Source organism: Carassius carassius, chromosome 47, assembly GCF_963082965.1.
Source record: "Carassius carassius chromosome 47, fCarCar2.1, whole genome shotgun sequence".
Taxonomy (NCBI): Eukaryota; Metazoa; Chordata; class Actinopteri; order Cypriniformes; family Cyprinidae; genus Carassius; species Carassius carassius.
In genome coordinates, this window is record NC_081801.1 from 5,001 (window position 1) to 27,500 (window position 22,500).

The 22,500-nt window shown below is 45.9% G+C and overlaps 2 protein-coding genes across 2 annotated transcripts in view; both read left to right on the plus strand.

Annotated features, from left to right (window-relative positions):
• Positions 1-10,521, plus strand: part of stard4 (StAR-related lipid transfer (START) domain containing 4) — a 10,724-nt gene extending 203 nt beyond the window's left edge. The window contains exons 2-6 of the mRNA XM_059542210.1: positions 168-260; positions 355-404; positions 810-936; positions 1,172-1,286; positions 10,274-10,521. Coding sequence (XP_059398193.1) covers positions 168-260; positions 355-404; positions 810-936; positions 1,172-1,286; positions 10,274-10,497 — 609 coding nt within the window. The 3' untranslated portion in view covers positions 10,498-10,521. The remainder of the gene's footprint in view (positions 1-167; positions 261-354; positions 405-809; positions 937-1,171; positions 1,287-10,273) is intronic.
• Positions 10,522-11,944: 1,423 nt separating this feature from the next.
• jak2a (Janus kinase 2a) overlaps positions 11,945-22,500 on the plus strand; it is a 28,673-nt gene continuing 18,117 nt past the window's right edge. Inside the window, exons 1-11 of the mRNA XM_059542940.1 lie at positions 11,945-12,127; positions 17,339-17,551; positions 19,427-19,550; positions 19,618-19,735; positions 20,301-20,446; positions 20,531-20,822; positions 20,952-21,071; positions 21,163-21,320; positions 21,473-21,584; positions 21,703-21,889; positions 22,262-22,383. Of these exons, the coding sequence (XP_059398923.1) occupies positions 17,350-17,551; positions 19,427-19,550; positions 19,618-19,735; positions 20,301-20,446; positions 20,531-20,822; positions 20,952-21,071; positions 21,163-21,320; positions 21,473-21,584; positions 21,703-21,889; positions 22,262-22,383 (1,581 nt within the window). The 5' untranslated portion in view covers positions 11,945-12,127; positions 17,339-17,349. The remainder of the gene's footprint in view (positions 12,128-17,338; positions 17,552-19,426; positions 19,551-19,617; positions 19,736-20,300; positions 20,447-20,530; positions 20,823-20,951; positions 21,072-21,162; positions 21,321-21,472; positions 21,585-21,702; positions 21,890-22,261; positions 22,384-22,500) is intronic.

Sequence of the window (22,500 nt, forward strand, 5' to 3'; positions counted from 1 at the left end):
AGTTTAAGAACAATTCTTGACTGCATTTAAAGCGATTTTATATAGTTGTCACTCAAACAGACAGATATTGCATTAATAATCATTTATGCTGTAATATACGTGTTCATAAATGACGAAGTCTATTATTTTAATAACATGATAATTCCAGTTCTAATGTCTGTCTTCAGATGTTGTCACACGTCGGTTCTGTGGAGCTGCGCGAGACTCTCGAATCGTTTCACAGTCTGAATGAATCTCAGTGGAGCATCGCGAAGAAATCCGTCAGTTCGGTTTAATGAGTCAATTGTGTCCCGTTTAAACGGAATCGTTTCTAACACCGTAATCTCGTCGGTTCTTCTTGTTTGGCTCTTTCAGAAGGATGTGACTGTATGGAGGAAACCTTCGCAGGAGTTCGGCGGATTTCTGTGAGTTTAAACCTTCATTAATACACAAACTACTTAAAACAAGTTAGTTATCTATTTTTTTCTTAAAAATTTGTCGTAACTTTTTAAATGTGTTTATATATAAAAAATTGGGGTGGTGTTGGCGCAGTGGATAAGACACATGCCCTTGGTGTGAGAGACCCAGGTTCGAATCCACTGTGAGACACCACTGTGTCCCTGAGCAAGACACTTAACCCCTAGTTGCCCCAGAGGCGTGCGACCTCTGACATATGTGGCAATTGTAAGTCGCTTAACTCAGCTAAATGAATAAATGTAAAGTACTGGTCTAATTTGAATGTAAGAATAAGTCAAACTTTAGTTAGTCAAACTAGTTAAAGGTAGTCTTCACATGAGTTTTAGCGACTACTTTTGGTTGTGTTCTTGCAGATATAAAGCTGAAGGAACCATAGCAGAGAATCCGGAGCGGATCATGGACTTCATCCGTCCCGGAGCCTGCAGACTGGAATGGGACAGTATGATCACCTCACTGGAGATCCTGCAAACACTAGACCAGGTGAACGTCTCCGGCGCCACGTTAATGTACAACTGGGTTATGAAAGCAGGTTAATGTTCAGTGATAAGGAGATTCACAATCCTCTCGACATCATCTAGAATCTCTGATTAGATTAACTGAAGTGTGTTTAGGGTTAAACATATTATAAAGTCGTCTTTGACACCAGTTTTTATGTGCACATGACAAGTAAACGGCTGGACTAAAGGAACTGAAAGTCCTGCTGTGTGTTTTTCAGGGCTGTTGTGTGGTGAAATACACCACCGCAGGGCAGCTGTGGAACATCATCTCTCCTCGAGAGTTTGTGGATTTCTCCTGCACCAGCGAGTATCAGCGCGGCCTGCTGTCCTGCGGTCAGTCGCTCACGAATACAGGGCTGAAAACACATCATTTGTGTGATACATCAGCTGTTTAGCTCAATTAAAGCCACTGGAGGACAGATCATAACACATCTGCTTATCATCTGTTGGTGTGAACTGACTGATCTGGGTCCAGATCATGTGAGAAAGCGAAACTTAAGGGCCGGTCACACTACATATCTCATTCCATTAACTTCCCTGAATGCAGGAGACAGTAAATGCAGGTCATGTGAGTTTCACTGCTTTCCAAAGATCAAGTTTGCTGAACTCTGACCTGTGAATATATATCATATGAATCCACAGACCCAACAGAAGATTGGTGTGGCCTCTCAGCTGAATTAAAAAATCTTTAATGATTGGAGCGTTGCAGTAAAGTCAAGTAGATCACATACAGAGCTGCGTAGATTCACTTACAAAATGTAGTCCATTTCTGATTACTTGACAAAAATTCTACTCCGTAACGTAATCCATTAAATTACATTACACATACCGGCTCTGATAACATATTTTATTAGAGTGACTCTAACGTGTTGACTGTACTCGTGTTCTTCAGGTGTGAGAGCGACTCTGTGTTGACTGTGCTCGTGTTCTTCAGGTGTGAGAGTGACTCCAACCCTTTGACTGTGCTCGTGTTCTTCAGGTGTGAGAGTGACTCTAATGTGTTGACTGTGCTCGTGTTCTTCAGGTGTGAGAGTGACTCTAACGTGTTGACTGTACTCGTGTTCTTCAGGTGTGAGAGCGACTCTGTGTTGACTGTGCTCGTGTTCTTCAGGTGTGAGAGTGACTCCAACCCTTTGACTGTGCTCGTGTTCTTCAGGTGTGAGAGTGACTCTAATGTGTTGACTGTGCTCGTGTTCTTCAGGTGTGAGAGCGACTCTAACGTGTTGACTGTGCTCGTGTTCTTCAGGTGTGAGAGCGACTCTAACGTGTTGACTGTGCTCGTGTTCTTCAGGTGTGAGAGCGACTCTAACGTGTTGACTGTGCTCGTGTTCTTCAGGTGTGAGAGTGACTCTAACGTGTTGACTGTGCTCGTGTTCTTCAGGTGTGAGAGCGACTCTAACGTGTTGACTGTGCTCGTGTTCTTCAGGTGTGAGAGCAACTAGCGTGTTGACTGTGCTCGTGTTCTTCAGGTGTGAGAGTGACTCTAACGTGTTGACTGTGCTCGTGTTCTTCAGGTGTGAGAGCGACTCTAACGTGTTGACTGTGCTCGTGTTCTTCAGGTGTGAGAGCGACTCTAACGTGTTGACTGTGCTCGTGTTCTTCAGGTGTGAGAGTGACTAGCGTGTTGACTGTGCTCGTGTTCTTCAGGTGTGAGAGTGACTCTAACGTGTTGACTGTGCTCGTGTTCTTCAGGTGTGAGAGCGACTCTAACGTGTTGACTGTGCTGGTGTTCTTCAGGTGTGAGAGCGACTCTAACGTGTTGACTGTGCTCGTGTTCTTCAGGTGTGAGAGTGACTCTAATGTGTTGACTGTGCTCGTGTTCTTCAGGTGTGAGAGTGACTAACGTGTTGACTGCTCGTGTTCTTCAGGTGTGAGAGCGACTCTAACGTGTTGACTGTGCTCGTGTTCTTCAGGTGTGAGAGTGACTCTAACGTGTTGACTGTGCTCGTGTTCTTCAGGTGTGAGAGCGACTCTAACGTGTTGACTGTGCTCGTGTTCTTCAGGTGTGAGAGCAACTAGCGTGTTGACTGTGCTCGTGTTCTTCAGGTGTGAGAGTGACTCTAACGTGTTGACTGTGCTCGTGTTCTTCAGGTGTGAGAGCGACTCTAACGTGTTGACTGTGCTCGTGTTCTTCAGGTGTGAGAGCGACTCTAACGTGTTGACTGTGCTCGTGTTCTTCAGGTGTGAGAGTGACTAGCGTGTTGACTGTGCTCGTGTTCTTCAGGTGTGAGAGTGACTCTAACGTGTTGACTGTGCTCGTGTTCTTCAGGTGTGAGAGCAACTAGCGTGTTGACTGTGCTCGTGTTCTTTAGGTGTGAGAGCGACTCTAACGTGTTGACTGTGCTCGTGTTCTTCAGGTGTGAGAGTGACTCTTAACGTGTTGACTGTGCTCGTGTTCTTCAGGTGTGAGAGTGACTCTAACGTGTTGACTGTGCTCGTGTTCTTCAGGTGTGAGAGCGACTGTAATGTGTTGACTGTGCTCGTGTTCTTCAGGTGTGAGAGCGACTCTAACGTGTTGACTGTGCTCGTGTTCTTCAGGTGTGAGAGCGACTCTAACGTGTTGACTGTGCTCGTGTTCTTCAGGTGTGAGAGCGACTCTAACGTGTTGACTGCTCGTGTTCTTCAGGTGTGAGAGTGACTAGCGTGTTGACTGTGCTCGTGTTCTTCAGGTGTGAGAGCGACTCTAACGTGTTGACTGTGCTCGTGTTCTTCAGGTGTGAGAGTGACTAGCGTGTTGACTGTGCTCGTGTTCTTCAGGTGTGAGAGTGACTAATGTGTTGACTGTGCTCGTGTTCTTCAGGTGTGAGAGTGACTCTAATGTGTTGACTGTGCTCGTGTTCTTCAGGTGTGAGAGTGACTCTAATGTGTTGACTGTGCTCGTGTTCTTCAGGTGTGAGAGCGACTGTAATGTGTTGACTGTGCTCGTGTTCTTCAGGTGTGAGAGCGACTCTAACGTGTTGACTGTGCTCGTGTTCTTCAGGTGTGAGAGTGACTCTAACGTGTTGACTGTGCTCGTGTTCTTCAGGTGTGAGAGCGACTCTAACGTGTTGACTGTGCTCGTGTTCTTCAGGTGTGAGAGCGACTCTAACGTGTTGACTGTGCTCGTGTTCTTCAGGTGTGAGAGTGACTCTAACGTGTTGACTGTGCTCGTGTTCTTCAGGTGTGAGAGTGACTAATGTGTTGACTGTGCTCGTGTTCTTCAGGTGTGAGAGTGACTCTAACGTGTTGACTGCTCGTGTTCTTCAGGTGTGAGAGCGACTCTAACGTGTTGACTGTGCTCGTGTTCTTCAGGTGTGAGAGCGACTCTAACGTGTTGACTGTGCTCGTGTTCTTCAGGTGTGAGAGCAACTAGCGTGTTGACTGTGCTCGTGTTCTTCAGGTGTGAGAGCGACTCTAACGTGTTGACTGTGCTCGTGTTCTTCAGGTGTGAGAGCGACTCTAACGTGTTGACTGTGCTCGTGTTCTTCAGGTGTGAGAGCGACTCTAACGTGTTGACTGTGCTCGTGTTCTTCAGGTGTGAGAGTGACTAGCGTGTTGACTGTGCTCGTGTTCTTCAGGTGTGAGAGTGACTCTAACGTGTTGACTGTGCTCGTGTTCTTCAGGTGTGAGAGCAACTAGCGTGTTGACTGTGCTCGTGTTCTTCAGGTGTGAGAGCGACTCTAACGTGTTGACTGTGCTCGTGTTCTTCAGGTGTGAGAGTGACTCTAACGTGTTGACTGTGCTCGTGTTCTTCAGGTGTGAGAGCGACTCTAACGTGTTGACTGTGCTCGTGTTCTTCAGGTGTGAGAGCGACTCTAACGTGTTGACTGTGCTCGTGTTCTTCAGGTGTGAGAGTGACTAGCGTGTTGACTGTGCTCGTGTTCTTCAGGTGTGAGAGTGACTCTAACGTGTTGACTGTGCTCGTGTTCTTCAGGTGTGAGAGCGACTCTAACGTGTTGACTGTGCTCGTGTTCTTCAGGTGTGAGAGCGACTCTAACGTGTTGACTGTGCTCGTGTTCTTCAGGTGTGAGAGTGACTAGCGTGTTGACTGTGCTCGTGTTCTTCAGGTGTGAGAGTGACTCTAATGTGTTGACTGTGCTCGTGTTCTTCAGGTGTGAGAGTGACTCTAATGTGTTGACTGTGCTCGTGTTCTTCAGGTGTGAGAGTGACTCTAATGTGTTGACTGTGCTCGTGTTCTTCAGGTGTGAGAGCGACTGTAATGTGTTGACTGTGCTCGTGTTCTTCAGGTGTGAGAGCGACTCTAACGTGTTGACTGTGCTCGTGTTCTTCAGGTGTGAGAGCGACTCTAACGTGTTGACTTTGCTCGTGTTCTTCAGGTGTGAGAGCGACTCTAACGTGTTGACTGTGCTGGTGTTCTTCAGGTGTGAGAGCGACTCTAACGTGTTGACTGTACTCGTGTTCTTCAGGTGTGAGAGCGACTCTAACGTGTTGACTGTGCTCGTGTTCTTCAGGTGTGAGAGCGACTCTAACGTGTTGACTGTGCTCGTGTTCTTCAGGTGTGAGAGTGACTCTAATGTGTTGACTGTGCTCGTGTTCTTCAGGTGTGAGAGCGACTCTAACGTGTTGACTGTGCTCGTGTTCTTCAGGTGTGAGAGTGACTAGCGTGTTGACTGTGCTCGTGTTCTTCAGGTGTGAGAGTGACTAATGTGTTGACTGTGCTCGTGTTCTTCAGGTGTGAGAGCGACTCTAATGTGTTGACTGTGCTCGTGTTCTTCAGGTGTGAGAGCGACTCTAATGTGTTGACTGTGCTCGTGTTCTTCAGGTGTGAGAGCGACTGTAATGTGTTGACTGTGCTCGTGTTCTTCAGGTGTGAGAGCGACTCTAACGTGTTGACTGTGCTCGTGTTCTTCAGGTGTGAGAGTGACTCTAACGTGTTGACTGTGCTCGTGTTATTCAGGTGTGAGAGCGACTCTAACGTGTTGACTGTGCTCGTGTTCTTCAGGTGTGAGAGCGACTCTAACGTGTTGACTGTGCTCGTGTTCTTCAGGTGTGAGAGTGACTCTAACGTGTTGACTGTGCTCGTGTTCTTCAGGTGTGAGAGTGACTCTAATGTGTTGACTGTGCTCGTGTTCTTCAGGTGTGAGAGCGACTCTAACGTGTTGACTGCTCGTGTTCTTCAGGTGTGAGAGCGACTCTAACGTGTTGACTGTGCTCGTGTTCTTCAGGTGTGAGAGCGACTCTAACGTGTTGACTGTGCTCGTGTTCTTCAGGTGTGAGAGCGACTCTAACGTGTTGACTGTACTCGTGTTCTTCAGGTGTGAGACCAACTCTAACGTGTTGACTGTGCTCGTGTTCTTCAGGTGTGAGAGCGACTGTAATGTGTTGACTGTGCTCGTGTTCTTCAGGTGTGAGAGCGACTCTAGCGTGTTGACTGTGCTCGTGTTCTTCAGGTGTGAGACCAACTCTAACGTGTTGACTGTGCTCGTGTTCTTCAGGTGTGAGAGCGACTCTAACGTGTTGACTGTGCTCGTGTTCTTCAGGTGTGAGAGTGACTCTTAACGTGTTGACTGTACTCGTGTTCTTCAGGTGTGAGAGTGACTCTAACGTGTTGACTGTGCTCGTGTTCTTCAGGTGTGAGAGTGACTCTAACGTGTTGACTGTACTCGTGTTCTTCAGGTGTGAGACCGACTCTAACGTGTTGACTGTACTCGTGTTCTTCAGGTGTGAGAGTGACTCTAACGTGTTGACTGTGCTCGTGTTCTTCAGGTGTGAGAGTGACTCTAACGTGTTGACTGTACTCGTGTTCTTCAGGTGTGAGACCGACTCTAACGTGTTGACTGTGCTCGTGTTCTTCAGGTGTGAGAGCGACTCTAACGTGTTGACTGTGCTCGTGTTCTTCAGGTGTGAGAGTGACTCTTAACGTGTTGACTGTACTCGTGTTCTTCAGGTGTGAGAGTGACTCTAACGTGTTGACTGTGCTCGTGTTCTTCAGGTGTGAGAGTGACTCTAACGTGTTGACTGTGCTCGTGTTCTTCAGGTGTGAGAGCGACTCTAACGTGTTGACTGTGCTCGTGTTCTTCAGGTGTGAGAGTGACTCTAACGTGTTGACTGTGCTCGTGTTCTTCAGGTGTGAGAGTGACTCTAACGTGTTGACTGTGCTCTTCAGGTGTGAGAGCGACTCTAACGTGTTGACTGTGTTCTTCAGGTGTGAGAGCGACTCTAACGTGTTGACTGTGCTCGTGTTCTTCAGGTGTGAGAGTGACTCTAACGTGTTGACTGTGCTCGTGTTCTTCAGGTGTGAGAGTGACTCTAACGTGTTGACTGTACTCGTGTTCTTCAGATGTGAGACCGACTCTAACGTGTTGACTGTGCTCGTGTTCTTCAGGTGTGAGAGTGACTCTAATGTGTTGACTGTGCTCGTGTTCTTCAGGTGTGAGAGTGACTCTAATGTGTTGACTGTGCTGGTGTTCTTCAGGTGTGAGAGTGACTCTTAACGTGTTGACTGTGCTCGTGTTCTTCAGGTGTGAGAGTGACTCTAACGTGTTGACTGTGCTGGTGTTCTTCAGGTGTGAGAGCGACTCTAACGTGTTGACTGTGCTCGTGTTCTTCAGGTGTGAGAGTGACTCTAATGTGTTGACTGTGCTCGTGTTCTTCAGGTGTGAGAGTGACTCTTAACGTGTTGACTGTGCTCGTGTTCTTCAGGTGTGAGAGTGACTCTAACGTGTTGACTGTGCTGGTGTTCTTCAGGTGTGAGAGCGACTCTAACGTGTTGACTGTGCTCGTGTTCTTCAGGTGTGAGAGTGACTCTAATGTGTTGACTGTGCTCGTGTTCTTCAGGTGTGAGAGTGACTCTAACGTGTTGACTGCTGGTGTTCTTCAGGTGTGAGAGTGACTCTAACGTGTTGACTGTGCTGGTGTTCTTCAGGTGTGAGAGCGACTCTAATGTGTTGACTGTGCTCGTGTTCTTCAGGTGTGAGAGCGACTGTAATGTGTTGACTGTACTCGTGTTCTTCAGGTGTGAGAGCGACTGTAATGTGTTGACTGTGCTCGTGTTCTTCAGGTGTGAGAGCGACTCTAACGTGTTGACTGTGCTCGTGTTCTTCAGGTGTGAGAGTGACTAGCGTGTTGACTGTGCTCGTGTTCTTCAGGTGTGAGAGTGACTCTAATGTGTTGACTGTGCTGGTGTTCTTCAGGTGTGAGAGCGACTCTAATGTGTTGACTGTGCTCGTGTTCTTCAGGTGTGAGAGCGACTGTAATGTGTTGACTGTACTCGTGTTCTTCAGGTGTGAGAGCGACTGTAATGTGTTGACTGTGCTCGTGTTCTTCAGGTGTGAGAGCGACTCTAACATGTTGACTGTGCTCGTGTTCTTCAGGTGTGAGAGTGACTAACGTGTTGACTGTGCTCGTGTTCTTCAGGTGTGAGAGCGACTAGCGTGTTGACTGTGCTCGTGTTCTTCAGGTGTGAGAGTGACTCTAACGTGTTGACTGTGCTCGTGTTCTTCAGGTGTGAGAGTGACTCTAACGTGTTGACTGTGCTCGTGTTCTTCAGGTGTGAGAGCGACTGTAATGTGTTGACTGTGCTCGTGTTCTTCAGGTGTGAGAGCGACTCTAACGTGTTGACTGTGCTCGTGTTCTTCAGGTGTGAGAGCGACTCTAACGTGTTGACTGTGCTCGTGTTCTTCAGGTGTGAGAGCGACTCTAATGTGTTGACTGTGCTCGTGTTCTTCAGGTGTGAGAGCGACTGTAATGTGTTGACTGTGCTCGTGTTCTTCAGGTGTGAGAGCGACTCTAACGTGTTGACTGTGCTCGTGTTCTTCAGGTGTGAGAGCGACTCTAATGTGTTGACTGTGCTTGTGTTCTTCAGGTGTGAGAGCGACTAACGTCTTGACTGTGCTCGTGTTCTTCAGGTGTGAGATCGACTCTAACGTCTTGACTGTGCTCGTGTTCTTCAGGTTTTAGCGCGACTCTTACGTGTTGACTGTGCTCGTGCTCTTCAGGTGTGAGAGCGACTGTAATGTGTTGACTGTGCTCGTGTTCTTAAGGTGTGAGAGCGACTAACGTGTTGACTGTGCTCGTGTTCTTCAGGTGTGAGAGCGACTCTAACGTGTTGACTGTGCTCGTGTTCTTCAGGTGTGAGAGTGACTGTAATGTGTTGACTGTGCTCGTGTTCTTCAGGTGTGAGAGTGACTCTAACGTGTTGACTGTGCTCGTGTTCTTCAGGTGTGAGAGTGACTCTAACGTGTTGACTGTGCTCGTGTTCTTCAGGTGTGAGAGCGACTCTAACGTGTTGACTGTGCTCGTGTTCTTCAGGTGTGAGAGCGACTCTAACGTGTTGACTGTGCTCGTGTTCTTCAGGTGTTAGAGTGACTCTTACGTGTTGACTGTGCTCGTGTTCTTCAGGTGTGAGAGCGACTCTAACGTGTTGACTGTGCTCGTGTTCTTCAGGTGTGAGAGCGACTCTAACGTGTTGACTGTGCTCGTGTTCTTCAGGTGTGAGAGCGACTCTAATGTGTTGACTGTGCTCGTGTTCTTCAGGTGTGAGAGCGACTGTAATGTGTTGACTGTGCTCGTGTTCTTCAGGTGTGAGAGCGACTCTAACGTGTTGACTGTGCTCGTGTTCTTCAGGTGTGAGAGCGACTCTAATGTGTTGACTGTGCTTGTGTTCTTCAGGTGTGAGAGCGACTAACGTCTTGACTGTGCTCGTGTTCTTCAGGTGTGAGATCGACTCTAACGTCTTGACTGTGCTCGTGTTCTTCAGGTTTTAGCGCGACTCTTACGTGTTGACTGTGCTCGTGCTCTTCAGGTGTGAGAGCGACTGTAATGTGTTGACTGTGCTCGTGTTCTTAAGGTGTGAGAGCGACTAACGTGTTGACTGTGCTCGTGTTCTTCAGGTGTGAGAGCGACTCTAACGTGTTGACTGTGCTCGTGTTCTTCAGGTGTGAGAGTGACTGTAATGTGTTGACTGTGCTCGTGTTCTTCAGGTGTGAGAGTGACTCTAACGTGTTGACTGTGCTCGTGTTCTTCAGGTGTGAGAGTGACTCTAACGTGTTGACTGTGCTCGTGTTCTTCAGGTGTGAGAGCGACTCTAACGTGTTGACTGTGCTCGTGTTCTTCAGGTGTGAGAGCGACTCTAACGTGTTGACTGTGCTCGTGTTCTTCAGGTGTGAGAGTGACTCTTACGTGTTGACTGTGCTCGTGTTCTTCAGGTGTGAGAGTGACTCTAACGTGTTGACTGTGCTCGTGTTCTTCAGGTGTGAGATCGACTAATGTCTTGACTGTGCTCGTGTTCTTCAGGTGTGAGAGCGACTAACGTCTTGACTGTGCTCGTGTTCTTCAGGTGTGAGAGCGACTAACGTCTTGACTGTGCTCATGCTCTTCAGGTGTGAGCGTGGATCATGAGGAGCAGAGAGCAGGGTTGGTTCGAGGATTCAATCACCCGTGTGGCTGGTTCTGTGTGCCGGCGCAGGACTCAGAGCTCAGTGTACTGACCGGATACATCCAGACGGACCTGAGGGGAATGCTGCCGCAGGCGGCGGTGGACACAGCTATGGCCAGCGGTCTGGTCAACTTCTTCACTGATCTGAGAAGAGCTCTGAAGATCTGATGAACTCTAACGAGCCTCAACTTTGCTGCTCCTCACATACACGTGATTTTGTAAATAATCATCACCATAGCACATTAATTTATTATTGCATGTTTTGTTTGTTTTTGTTTTAATGTGATTAAACATTGATATAGTAATTTTTTTTTAAATCTTATAAATTTCTCTTATTCGTTATCATTATTTCTTTCTCTTTAGGAGACACAAAGATCAGCTCAGAATTTCATATAGATGTAACTGTTGGACGGATTTATGTGTGTTTATTGTCTTCATATGAATGAAATATTTATAAGTTACAACATAAAGGAACTGAGCCGGAGCGCTTTATTCTTAATAAATTAAATATTGTCCTACAGACACAATAGGAACAGGGTCTGTGCTTTAAAGGGATAGTTCACCCAAAAATGAAATTGTCATTAATGACTCTTAAGAAAGGTAAGAAAAACATCATCAAAGTAGTCCGTGTGACATCAGAGGGTTAGTTAGAATTTTTTGGAACATTAAAAATACATTTTGGTCCAAAAATAGCAAAAACTACGACTTTATTCAGCATTGTCTTCTCTTCTGTGTCGGTTGGGAGAGAGTTCCAAACAAAGCAGTTTGTGATATCCGGTTCATTTTGAACCAGTTCACCAAATCGAACTGAATCGTTTTAAATGGTTCACGTCTCTAATACGCATTAATCCATGACTTAAGCTGTTAACTTTTTTAATGTGGCTGACACTCCATCTGAGTTAAAACAAACCAATATCCTGGAGTAATTCATTTACTCAAACAGTACACTGACTGAACTGCTGTGAAGAGAGAACTGAAGATGAACACCGAGCCGAGCCAGATAATGAACAACAGACTGACTCGTTCTCGAGTCAACCCTTTAAAGTGTTGACTGAAACTCAGATGTTCCAATGTATTTTGCAAAGTCACTCCATCATTGAGGAACAAAGCATGTGAATTTCAGGTGCTGCATTTTCGTTAAAGGGTGTTATTTAATTTAAATGGTCCTGCAGAGTGAGAAATAATGTCTGCTCTTGAAATTAATTAATCATGACCTTTATGTATATAATGTTTTGTACAGGACAGATTGTGTCAAAGCAGAACTTGCTTGGTTGAGTTTCCGTCACTGATTCTGCTGTTTTCCTGTTTATCTCCGTGAAGATGCGTTGTCATGAATTCGTCCTGTATAAAGTGCTGTAAAAATGAAAAAGATTGCTTGACAAATTAATTTCAAGAACAAACATGCCCACAGACACTGCATAATAAAAAGGGAAAATTAAGCCAAATGTGAATTTATGTGTTAGTTAGACTGTCAAATAGAGGGTTCCGTTTGATAATAAAAATTCAACAGAATTAACAATTTTAGTGTAAATAAAAATACAGTAATGTCCCTTTAAGTCGTTAATATGCGATGACGCTGAAGCGCAAGCCCCGCCCACCGACGCAGCTGCGTTCGTGCGTGCTCGCGGCAGCTGAGAAGTGTTCGTGTGGATCCGGCTCGCAGATGAAGTTCGGCTCTTGTGCCGCTTCTAACGCGCTCCGGGACGTAACTATGTGAGTCTGACAGCTGCGGACGCGGGTTCAGAGAGATCCGGTGATGCGGCTCGGCTCGGGTCTACATGACAACAGAATCAGCGGAGTGAGTAACTTTAATAAATGAACACAAACACGCGAGATATTAAAGACAGATGAGATGTTTGAGCTCGACGGGAGGTGTGTGTGTGTTTGTGCTTTAAGATCCTATTTCTGTTTCGCTTTGAATCTGGAGGGTTTTCCCCTCATCCTTCACACGTGTGGCCTGTTTCTCGTTTGATTGATCTCTTCATCTGTTGTGGAGCTCTTCTTCTCGACTCAGCGACCGCTGAATGTTTCCAGCTTCACACATGTCTGTGGTCTGACTTTGACAAGAGTCTTAACTCTCTCTCAGCAGCAGAACTCAGTGAGAGTCTCGCATGATGTCTTCTCTGGAGGTGAGTCTGAGCTCCGTTATTCAGATCTGTGAGATCTTCTTCTGGATCAGCTGATTCTGTCTGAGCTCTTCTTCTGGATCAGCTGATTCTGTCTGAGATCTTCTTCTGGATCAGCTGATTCTGTCTGAGATCTTCTTCTGGATCAGCGGATTCTGTCTGAGATCTTCTTCTGGATCAGCGGATTCTGTCTGAGATCTTCTTCTGGATCAGCGGATTCTGTCTGAGATCTTCTTCTGGATCAGCGGATTCTGTCTGAGATCTTCTTCTGGATCTGCTCATTCTGTCTGAGATCTTCTTCTGGATCCGCTCATTCTGTCTGAGCTCTTCTTCTGGATCCGCTCATTCTGTCTGAGCTCTTCTTCTGGATCCGCTCATTCTGTCTGAGATCTTCTTCTGGATCAGCTGATTCTGTCTGAGATCTTCTGAATCAGCTGATTCTGTCTGAGATCTTCTTCTGGGTCAGCGGATTCTGTCTGAGATCTTCTGGATCAGCTGATTCTGTCTGAGATCTTCTTCTGGATCAGCTGATTCTGTCTGAGATCTTCTTCTGGATCAGCTCATTCTGTCTGAGATCTTCTTCTGGATCAGCTCATTCTGTCTGAGATCTTCTTCTGGATCTGCTCATTCTGTCTGAGATCTTCTTCTGGATCCGCTCATTCTGTCTGAGATCTTCTTCTGGATCCGCTGATTAGATCTTCTTCTGGATCCGCTGTTTCTGGCAGAGCGCTTTTTCTGGATCAGCTCATTCTTTCTGAGCTCTTCTTCTGGATCCGCTCATTCTGTCTGAGATCTTCTTCTGGATCTGCTCATTCTGTCTGAGATCTTCTTCTGGATCCGCTGATTAGATCTTCTTCTGGCTCCGCTGATTCTGTCTGAACTCTTCTTCTGGATCAGCTGATTCTGTCTGAGCTCTTCTTCTGGATCAGCTCATTCTGTCTGAGCTCTTCTTCTGGATCAGCTCATTCTGTCTGAGCTCTTCTTCTGGCTCAGCTCATTCTGTCTGAGCTCTTCTTCTGGCTCAGCTCATTCTGTCTGAGCTCTTCTTCTGGATCAGCTCATTCTGTCTGGATCCGCTGATTAGATCTTCTTCTGGCTCCGCTGATTCTGTCTGAGCTCTTCTTCTGGATCAGCTCATTCTGTCTGAGCTCTTCTTCTGGATCACCTCATTCTGTCTGAGCTCTTCTTCTGGATCTGCTCATTCTGTCTGAGATCTTCTGGATCAGCTCATTCTGTCTGAGCTCTTCTTCTGGCTCAGCTCATTCTGGCTGAGCTCTTCTTCTGGCTCAGCTCATTCTGTCTGAGCTCTTCTTCTGGATCAGCTCATTCTGTCTGAGCTCTTCTTCTGGATCAGCTCATTCTGTCTGAGCTCTTCTTCTGGATCAGCTCATTCTGTCTGAGCTCTTCTTCTGGATCAGCTCATTCTGTCTGAGATCTTCTTCTGGATCTGCTCATTCTGTCTGAGATCTTCTTCTTGATCCGCTGATTAGATCTTCTTCTGGCTCCGCTGATTCTGTCTGAGCTCTTCTTCTGGCTCAGCTCATTCTGTCTGAACTCTTCTTCTGGCTCAGCTCATTCTGTCTGAACTCTTCTTCTGGCTCCGCTGATTCTGTCTGAGCTCTTCTTCTGGCTCAGCTGATTCTGTCTGAGCTCTTCTTCTGGCTCAGCTCATTCTGTCTGAGCTCTTCTTCTGGCTCAGCTCATTCTGTCTGAACTCTTCTTCTGGCTCAGCTCATTCTGTCTGAACTCTTCTTCTGGATCAGCTCATTCTGTCTGTAGAAGGATGGCAGTTTGTTTTGGTGGTTTCTAGAGCAGGAAGGGCTCAGAAGTGTTTCTGTATCTCTTAAGAGCAGCTGTGTTCTTCTGCAGATAACAGCCCTGAGTTCCTCCTGATAATGTCCTCGTCTGCGTCAGTCTGCCTTCATGGGACTGTGTGTCATTTTGTTGTGATCAGAAAGTTAAGAAAAGCATTCTGAGTTTAGCCGTTTGACCTTCATTCTGCTGTAATGTGACGTTAGAAACACAAGAACAATAGAAGGATTTCATGAAGACTGCGGCTCATTTCTCTTAAATGTGTATCTTTTCCTTCCTGTCTGCCGACTGTGTTTACAGCTGCATGTCTCAAGTCTAGGATTACTTGATTTAGACACGCACAGACATGAACATATATTAATAACAAACAGCTGTGAATTAGAATGTTTCCATTTAGATCCAGATTTGAACACGGCTGATTTCAGGAACACGTCTGCTCTTGCGTGTGCTTGTGTTCATTATAACACGCAGCAGTGAATCATGTCAGAGCAGATGAGGTGTCCAAATGACTCATTCGGATCTAATCGTGTTCACACCTCAGAGCGGACGGAAACCTGCTCCACTTCTGAACGAGGACAGATGCAGCATTATGAGCTTCTGCTGATCCTTTAACACTGAGTGTATGAAACACCACTGAAGCTCCAACGAGACGATGATAATAAGCATCAGATATTCTACATCACAAGATATTCTGCCATGATTCCAAAATAGTAAATATTAAACCGTATTTATTAACAGAGGTATATAATGTTTCACTCCTCTATTAACGTCCATCTGTGTGTGAAGACAGATTCCACGTGAATGTTCAGAAGTGAAATAAACAAACCAAATAGAGATGAATTTAAAATTGAATAAACTTCAACTTCACTGTTCAATGCACTGATGTCAGACTCATTTTGAAAAATACATTTTATTGTTAAATGCCCAACCTCCGTTACATATCACTGTCACGTTATTATATGCGTTTGAGCTCCACATTTGAGTGATCGCTGCAAAAAATAAAATAATAATCTTTTAAAAAAAACAGTCTAGTTTGTATATAAGGGCTTATTTTTTAAATCAAAATGTCTGTGTCCTGTTGGAATAACTAGTCTCCGTCTGTTTAACTGCAGCTTTAATGGAAACACATCATGATCTCTTCAGGAAAATCCCAAGAGAGCAGTGACTGTCAATCTCTCACACACACACACACACGATTAAATCACGCTTACTTTAATATTATTCACACTCTGATGTTGTCATTTCCTCTTTCTGATGGGTTTGACCACAGAAGCAGACGTGAGATCAGCGTCTCGTTACGCTGCGTGTGAATTTCCATACGCTCTGTTGTTGTGGTCTCAACTATTTCAAGCCCTGGTTAAATAACGAACTGTAATTGTTCAGAGATGGACTCGTCTTCGTTTGCTCAGTGGCGGGTCTGGGGGTGCGTTTTGGGAGTCAGATAGCAGAGCGTTCTGTGTTAGTGGACTATAGTGACTCTCTCTGACCGTGTCCATGTTCAGACGGATGTCAGGACGTCTGATGGTCCGAGCCTCGTGTTTGTTTGCTGCATTGATCCCCAGAGTCTCGTTACAGTCGCTGTGAAGCTCCACTGACTCTCAGAAGGTTCATTACTCTACAGATCAGCTGAGAACAAGTTTAACATGAACTACATGAGTGAAAGCCACTGTCACACTCCAAACATGCTTATTTTATTTTCATTTTCTGCTCCTTGCCTTTTCATTTATCACACACTTGTGGGTGTGTGTGTCTCAGAAAAGTCAGAACTATTGAAAGAGTCGCTGTGAGACGAGCAGTTAAACTGAAGGCCAGTGTTGGGAGTGTAACACATTACAAGTAACTTATCCAAGTCATGTAATCAGATTACTTTTTTCAAGTAAGTAATAAAGTAAGAATTTACAACAACATCAGAGTTACTTTATCAGATTGAGTAACATTAGTTACTTTGTTTCTGTCTGTAAGACTGAGGCTTGTTCACTTCACTTCTGCTCTGAAAGGGCCTTTAAACGCCCAGAATATGACTTTATATTACTTTTAAAAGCAAGTTTCCCAGCACTGCTATAACTGACACAACAAACACAGGATCATCCATCTCTCGCTTTCTTCCTCCATTGTTTGTTTGTTTCTCTTTTTTTTTTTTCTTTCTCTTTCTTTTTCCATTGTTTTTTTTCTCTCTTCTCTCTTTCTCCATTGTTTGTTTGTTTGTTTTCTTCTTACTTTCTCCATTTTTTCTTTCTTTCACACCTTTAACAACTCATAGTTGGCCAGAAGTACTGAACCCACAGTCACACAGAATAGAGATGTCAGATGTCGAGTCTGTGGTCGTTCGCTCCCGTCACAAACCCGTGAGAAGAGTTGAGCAGGATGTTTATTTCACTCTTCATCATCCAGTACAGACTGATAGAGATCAGGGCGTCATGCTCCAGAAACACATTTAATCACCTGTGACAGTCATATAATGATCTTTCTTCACTGATGGTCATGGTTTCACTCACTTATCTGCTTTTACATTCATTTAAAACACAAACGTCAAGCATCTTTTCACCTGGTTGAGACTTTTTTGCCAGCACTTAACCAACTAATACTAGGACTTTTCTTGTCTTTCATATATTAAAAACAAAACAAACACCCTGTCTCTGTGTTCTGTACTAGACTGACTGAGACTTGTCATGGCACTTGTATACTGTTGTTGTTCTCTTGTTGACCTGACTGCTTCTATTCTTCTCATTTGTAAGTCGCTTTGGATGAAAGCATCTGCTAAATGATTAAATATATTTTTTACAACACTTTATGTTGTTCTTGTTTTCCAGCTGTTGATCATTCTGCTAAACGTCTTTTGTGTTCACAGAAGAAGTCTTTACGGTTTAAAAGGACATTAACACAACTGAAATTTACATTTATGCATTTAACAGATGCTTTTATCCAAAGCGACTAAAAACTGAGCCTAAGCTGAGGCTAAATGCAGGGTTAGAGTTTGTGTTAGTGAAGTTATGTTTAAAAAGATTCAATTGATCATCTTCTCCAATAAAGCACCGTGTGTTTGATAGTAAACTGTGTCTGTCTCTCTTCAGGTGAAATATAAATGGCTTTAACAGCGTTTGTTAGCATGGAGCCGTGTGCGAACGCATCCCGTGTGAGCGGTGACGGGGCTTCAGAGAAGCAGGCGAGTGGCGCCGCCCTGCAGGTTCATCTGTACAGCTGCAGAGACGAGGAGAGCGCTCTCATCTATCCGCCCGGAGAATACGTGACAGAAGAGCTGTGCATCAGCGCCGCCAAGGAGTGCAGTGAGTCCGGTCCATTAAAGCAGTTCATACTGATTAAAGGAACCGTTCACCCAAAAATTAAAGTGACCCCACGATGTACTCGCCCTCAAGGGTGTGTATGACTTTCTTCTTTCAGTCGAATCCAATCAGAGCAATATCTAAAAATGTCCAGGCTCTTACAATCTTTGGCAGTGAATGGGTGGTGATATTCAATAGTCCAATAGAAGTCCAATAAAGTGCATAAATCCATCATAAAAAGTGCCTCACATGGCTCGGGGGGGTGAATCCATGTGTTCGTGTAAGAAAAAAATCCATATTTAAAACTTTTTTCATCAAGTGGATGACGTAAGATGTTTTTCTTACAAAAACGCATCGATTCGCTCCACGAGGCCTTTATTCACCCCCCCGAGCCGTGTGAGGCACTTCTTATGATGGATTGGCAGAGTTTATTAGACTTCTTTTGGACTATTGATTATTATTATCTCACATTCAATGCCAGGACAGTTTTTAATATAAATCTGACTTCTAAAGAAGAGAGTCATACACACTTAAGAGGGCTTGAGGACGAGTAAACCGTGGGGGCATTTTCATTTTCGGGTGAACTATCCCTTTAACAGGATTCACATGTCTATACTTTGTGTGTGTGTGTGTGTGTGTGTGTGTGTGTGTGAGAGAGAGAGGACTTCATACCAGATTATCTGTCATTACTTCTCTAAAGAAATACATATATTCATAAAATATTGTCCAGGTAATTGTGTGTAACTGCTGGTATCTTCAGAAAAGCAGACGGACACAGAGGCGTGATGTGTGTTTCAGAGTGAAATCATGAGGTTGGTGAGCTACAGCTGCTGTTAGTGACCGTGGGTAAGGTGTCACAGATTTATCAGACAGGAAAGATCCGTCCGTACAGTCGTGTAGAGACGAAGCGCAGCCGAAACACAAGTCACTGTCAAACCAAGCAGCTTTCTGTTGGTCAGTGTGGTGCGACTGACTTAAACCTGTTGTGAAATCAGCATGAGGAAATCTTTCAGCCCATCACAGGCAGATCTAGAACATTATTCTTAGGGTGAGGACGCAAGTCAAAATAATCAATCAGAAGCGCTGTGGAAAGTCATTTAGTATATAATAACTGAACGCAGACCCTGTGTTGAAGCGCTGCTCTGGTGTTCCTGAGTCTCCTGAAGCGCTGTTTATATCGTAAGAGTCTCCACGCAGCGCACTACAGCTTTCTTCACATGCTGTCGTCATACATACATCTTTTATTATGTCCTCACATTAAAGCACAGCTGCTAAAATGTGCATTCCAACATTTATATTTAATCGTGGGATAAATCTAGATCCCCGGTAGATCGGGCCCTGGAGCCCATGCAGAGCTTTCATTAGGGACATCTTTACATTAGTGCTTCACAGAAACTCACCCTAACCCAGTTCAGTACGTCTGAAGAGTTTTACTGGGACTCCAGTTATACACTGAACACAGCAGCACGTTCAACACGGAGTGAATCTGGTTTAAACCTCACACGAACATCACGGAGCGATGCAGTGTCAGAATCATTCCCTGAGACCGTGTTTGATCAGCGCAGCTGTGATGAGACGTCTGGACCGTGACCTGATACTGAGACTAGAGTGATGCTGTCAGCTGGCAAACTTCCTGTTCCCACTTTTACCACTTCCTGTTTACCCATCTGAGTGTTAAGGGCTTGAGAGATAGTGTGTGTGTGTGTGTGTGTGTGTGTGTGCAGGACACACCCTCGTTTACTTCCTCTTTTCATGCAGTTCCCCCTTTAATGCTGCTGCAGCAGCTGCCGCACACACACACACACACACACACACAGCTTGAGTGCATGAGGTCAGAGGTCACGCATCCTCCTGATGTTTGCTGTGAATGATTGACAGGTGTCAATCCTCCGTACTGCAGTCTGTTTGGACTCATGAGAGAGCGAGACCGAGTGTGGCTTCCACCCAATCACATCCTCAAGATCGAGGCCTCGGCCAATGAGACGCTGCTGTTCAGGATCAGGTGAGGATCAGCAGCAGCACTGATGCATGCTGGGATTGGCAGGCGAATCTAATCCAGTCTGTCTCAGGTTTTATTTCCCGGACTGGTACGGCAGCGGCTCGAGCGCGGCTCGCAGGTTCGGCGTCTCTAAGAGCTCGGAGACACCTGTGCTCGATGACATCACTGCGGCGTACCTGTTTGCTCAGGTGAGGAGTGTGTGTCGGACACGATGAACAGGGTCAAATATATGTCTTGTAAAGGTCATCTTTGCTGATTCCACTTTTCTTTCTAAGAATTTTAACTGACAGCATATACAAACAAAAATCTACTTTTTTTTTAACGCAAAAATGAATTTATATAATAAAAGATTTTAGTAAACATTACAATTCCCCCAATCTGGATGAAATGACAGATGTTCTCTCAAAATAAAGTGCTCTGTGACTGGAAAGATGTAGAAAACAGACGTCACTTCCCACTGTTTATAAATGGTCATTTTTTTCCTATGCTTGTTAAATATGTCATCTCATATAAACATACACATCACAGAGCCATGGTCCATGTTAAACATCTCGTCAGGGTCAGGGTTCAGTGGGACACAGCTATGAATCTTGTTTTTCTCCGTCCAGATCACACGACAGAGTTATATTTAACTGTGTTTTTAGCACGGGCAGCAACACTTCACACTGTCACACATTATATATTCTGCAAATCTCCATCTGAGAGTGTTAGGCTGTGGAAACTCTGCATCATCTTATCCTGTCCGTCTCTCAGTGGAGGTCAGATTTCCTGAGCGGTGCGGTCAGCGTTCCCATCAGCCTGGAGTTTCAGGAAGAGTGTTTGGGATTGGCTGTTCTTGATATGATGCGTTTGGCCAAAGAAAAAGCCAAGTCACCTGTTGACATCTACAACCACAACAGGTGCGTTCACCCGTGACCTTTGACCTGCCGCTGCCCGTAGAGTCTGAACTGAACTCTGGTGATCTGCTCTGTGTTCATGTGCAGCTATAAGTCGTTCCTCCCGAAGAACATGCGAGCGCACATCCAGAACCAGCACTTTGTGACCCGGAAGAGGATCCGCTTCCGCTTCAGGAAGTTCATCCAGCAGTTCAGCACGTGTAAAGCCACGGTGCGAGACCTGAAGCTGAAGTACGTGGTGAGTCTGGAGACGCTGCAGGCAGCCTTCTACACTGAACTATTTCACGTCAACGAACCGTCCGCAGGAAGCGTCTCCATCATCGTCAGCGGGAGCCACGGCATGCGATGGTCCAAAGTAAAAGAGGCCCGAGACCGAGAGGTGTGTTTGAGTTCAGCTTCCTGCAGTCAGAGCTGTTCGCATCAGAAAGCTGCTCACTGACTCACTAGTGCACACTCCTGAATCCTGTCTATACGGAGGAGACTCTGACTCTCTCTTTCTCCTGTTCAGGATCCACAGGTTTACTGTGATTTCTCGGACGTCATCGACATCAGTGTAAAGCAGGGGACTAAAGACGGGTCTGTGGAGAACCGGATCGTCTCCATAAACAGACGGGACGGTCAGACGCTGGTGAGGATCGGTCACTCTTCAGTCTTACAGTCGTCCTCGGGTCAGATCCGTGTCTGCAGCATCTCTCTCTCTCTCTCTCTGTGTCCCACAGGAGCTGGAGTTTCACTCGCTGAGCGAGGCGCTGTCCTTCGTGTCTCTGATCGACGGCTACTACAGACTCACCACAGACGCTCATCACTACCTGTGTAAGGAGGTGGCGCCCCCTAGAGTGCTGGAGGCCATTCAGATCAGCTGCCACGGGCCAGTGTCGTGAGTCTCACACACACACACACACACACACACACACACACACGCGCGCGCGCGCGCGCGCGCGCACACACGTGCTCGCGCGTGCGCACACACGTGCTCACACACATACACACAAACACAGTCTTCAGAAATGAACTGTTTTCTCGGGTCAGGACGGAGTTCGCCATCAGCCGCTTGCGCCGATGTGAAAACCACAGGGGTGTTTATATCCTGCGCTGCAGCCCAAAAGATTACGACCGGTACTTCCTGTCCTTCGTGGTTGAGGTGAGTGTGTTAATGTGGATTATATCTCAATCAATCCACAGCAGTAATGAACTCTCTTTACACAATAAAGTGTAAAGTGTGTGTTCTATTGATCATCTGTGTGTGTGTGTGTGTGCAGTCGGAGGGTCAGCTGGAGTTCAAGCACTGTCTGGTGGTTCGCTCTCACTCAGGAGAGTTTGTGCTCAATGGAGCCAGATGCAGCTTCAGCAGTCTGGGTGAATTACTGCAGCACTACCAGAAGGAGGCGCTGCGCTCCGACAGACACGTGTTCCAGTTCAGCCGCTGCTGTCCGCCGCGCAGCAAAGGTCAGATGCTGGGGTCAGCTGCTGCTGGTGGTGCACCAAGTAGAGTTCATTTCATTAACGAAAACTATGATGAAAAAAGTTTGTTGAAGAGCTTCTTTCCCATGACTAAAACAAGATGACGAGATGACAATAAGGTCAATAAACGATAACGGTGACTATATCAACATGCAATATCATTGACAATAAAAGAAGAAACTAAAATGTATTTAAAAAATAAAAATGATTGTGGGCTGCTGTGCCCTCTTCTACTACACGAGCATTCATGGGTGCGGTTTCTAGACACACAGTGACAATGACACACAGGCCTCAGACTACATGACAGCTGTCTGGTGACATGGACACTAGCACAGTGACGTGTGTTTGTGTCTGTAGATAAATCCAATCTGCTGGTGTGCAGGAGCAGCCAAAGCTCTGACGCCTGTCTCTCGCCGTCTGAACTCAAACACATCAATCAGATGATCTTCCACAAGATCCATAAAGAAGATCTGGAGAGGGTGAGTCTGAACACACACCACGCTCAAACATGACTGATGTTCATGATCACATTAGCTCCAGTCACTGTCAGCCCAAACCTGAGGGTTAGTGTCTCAGGCTCTGAACGAGGCTTCTGT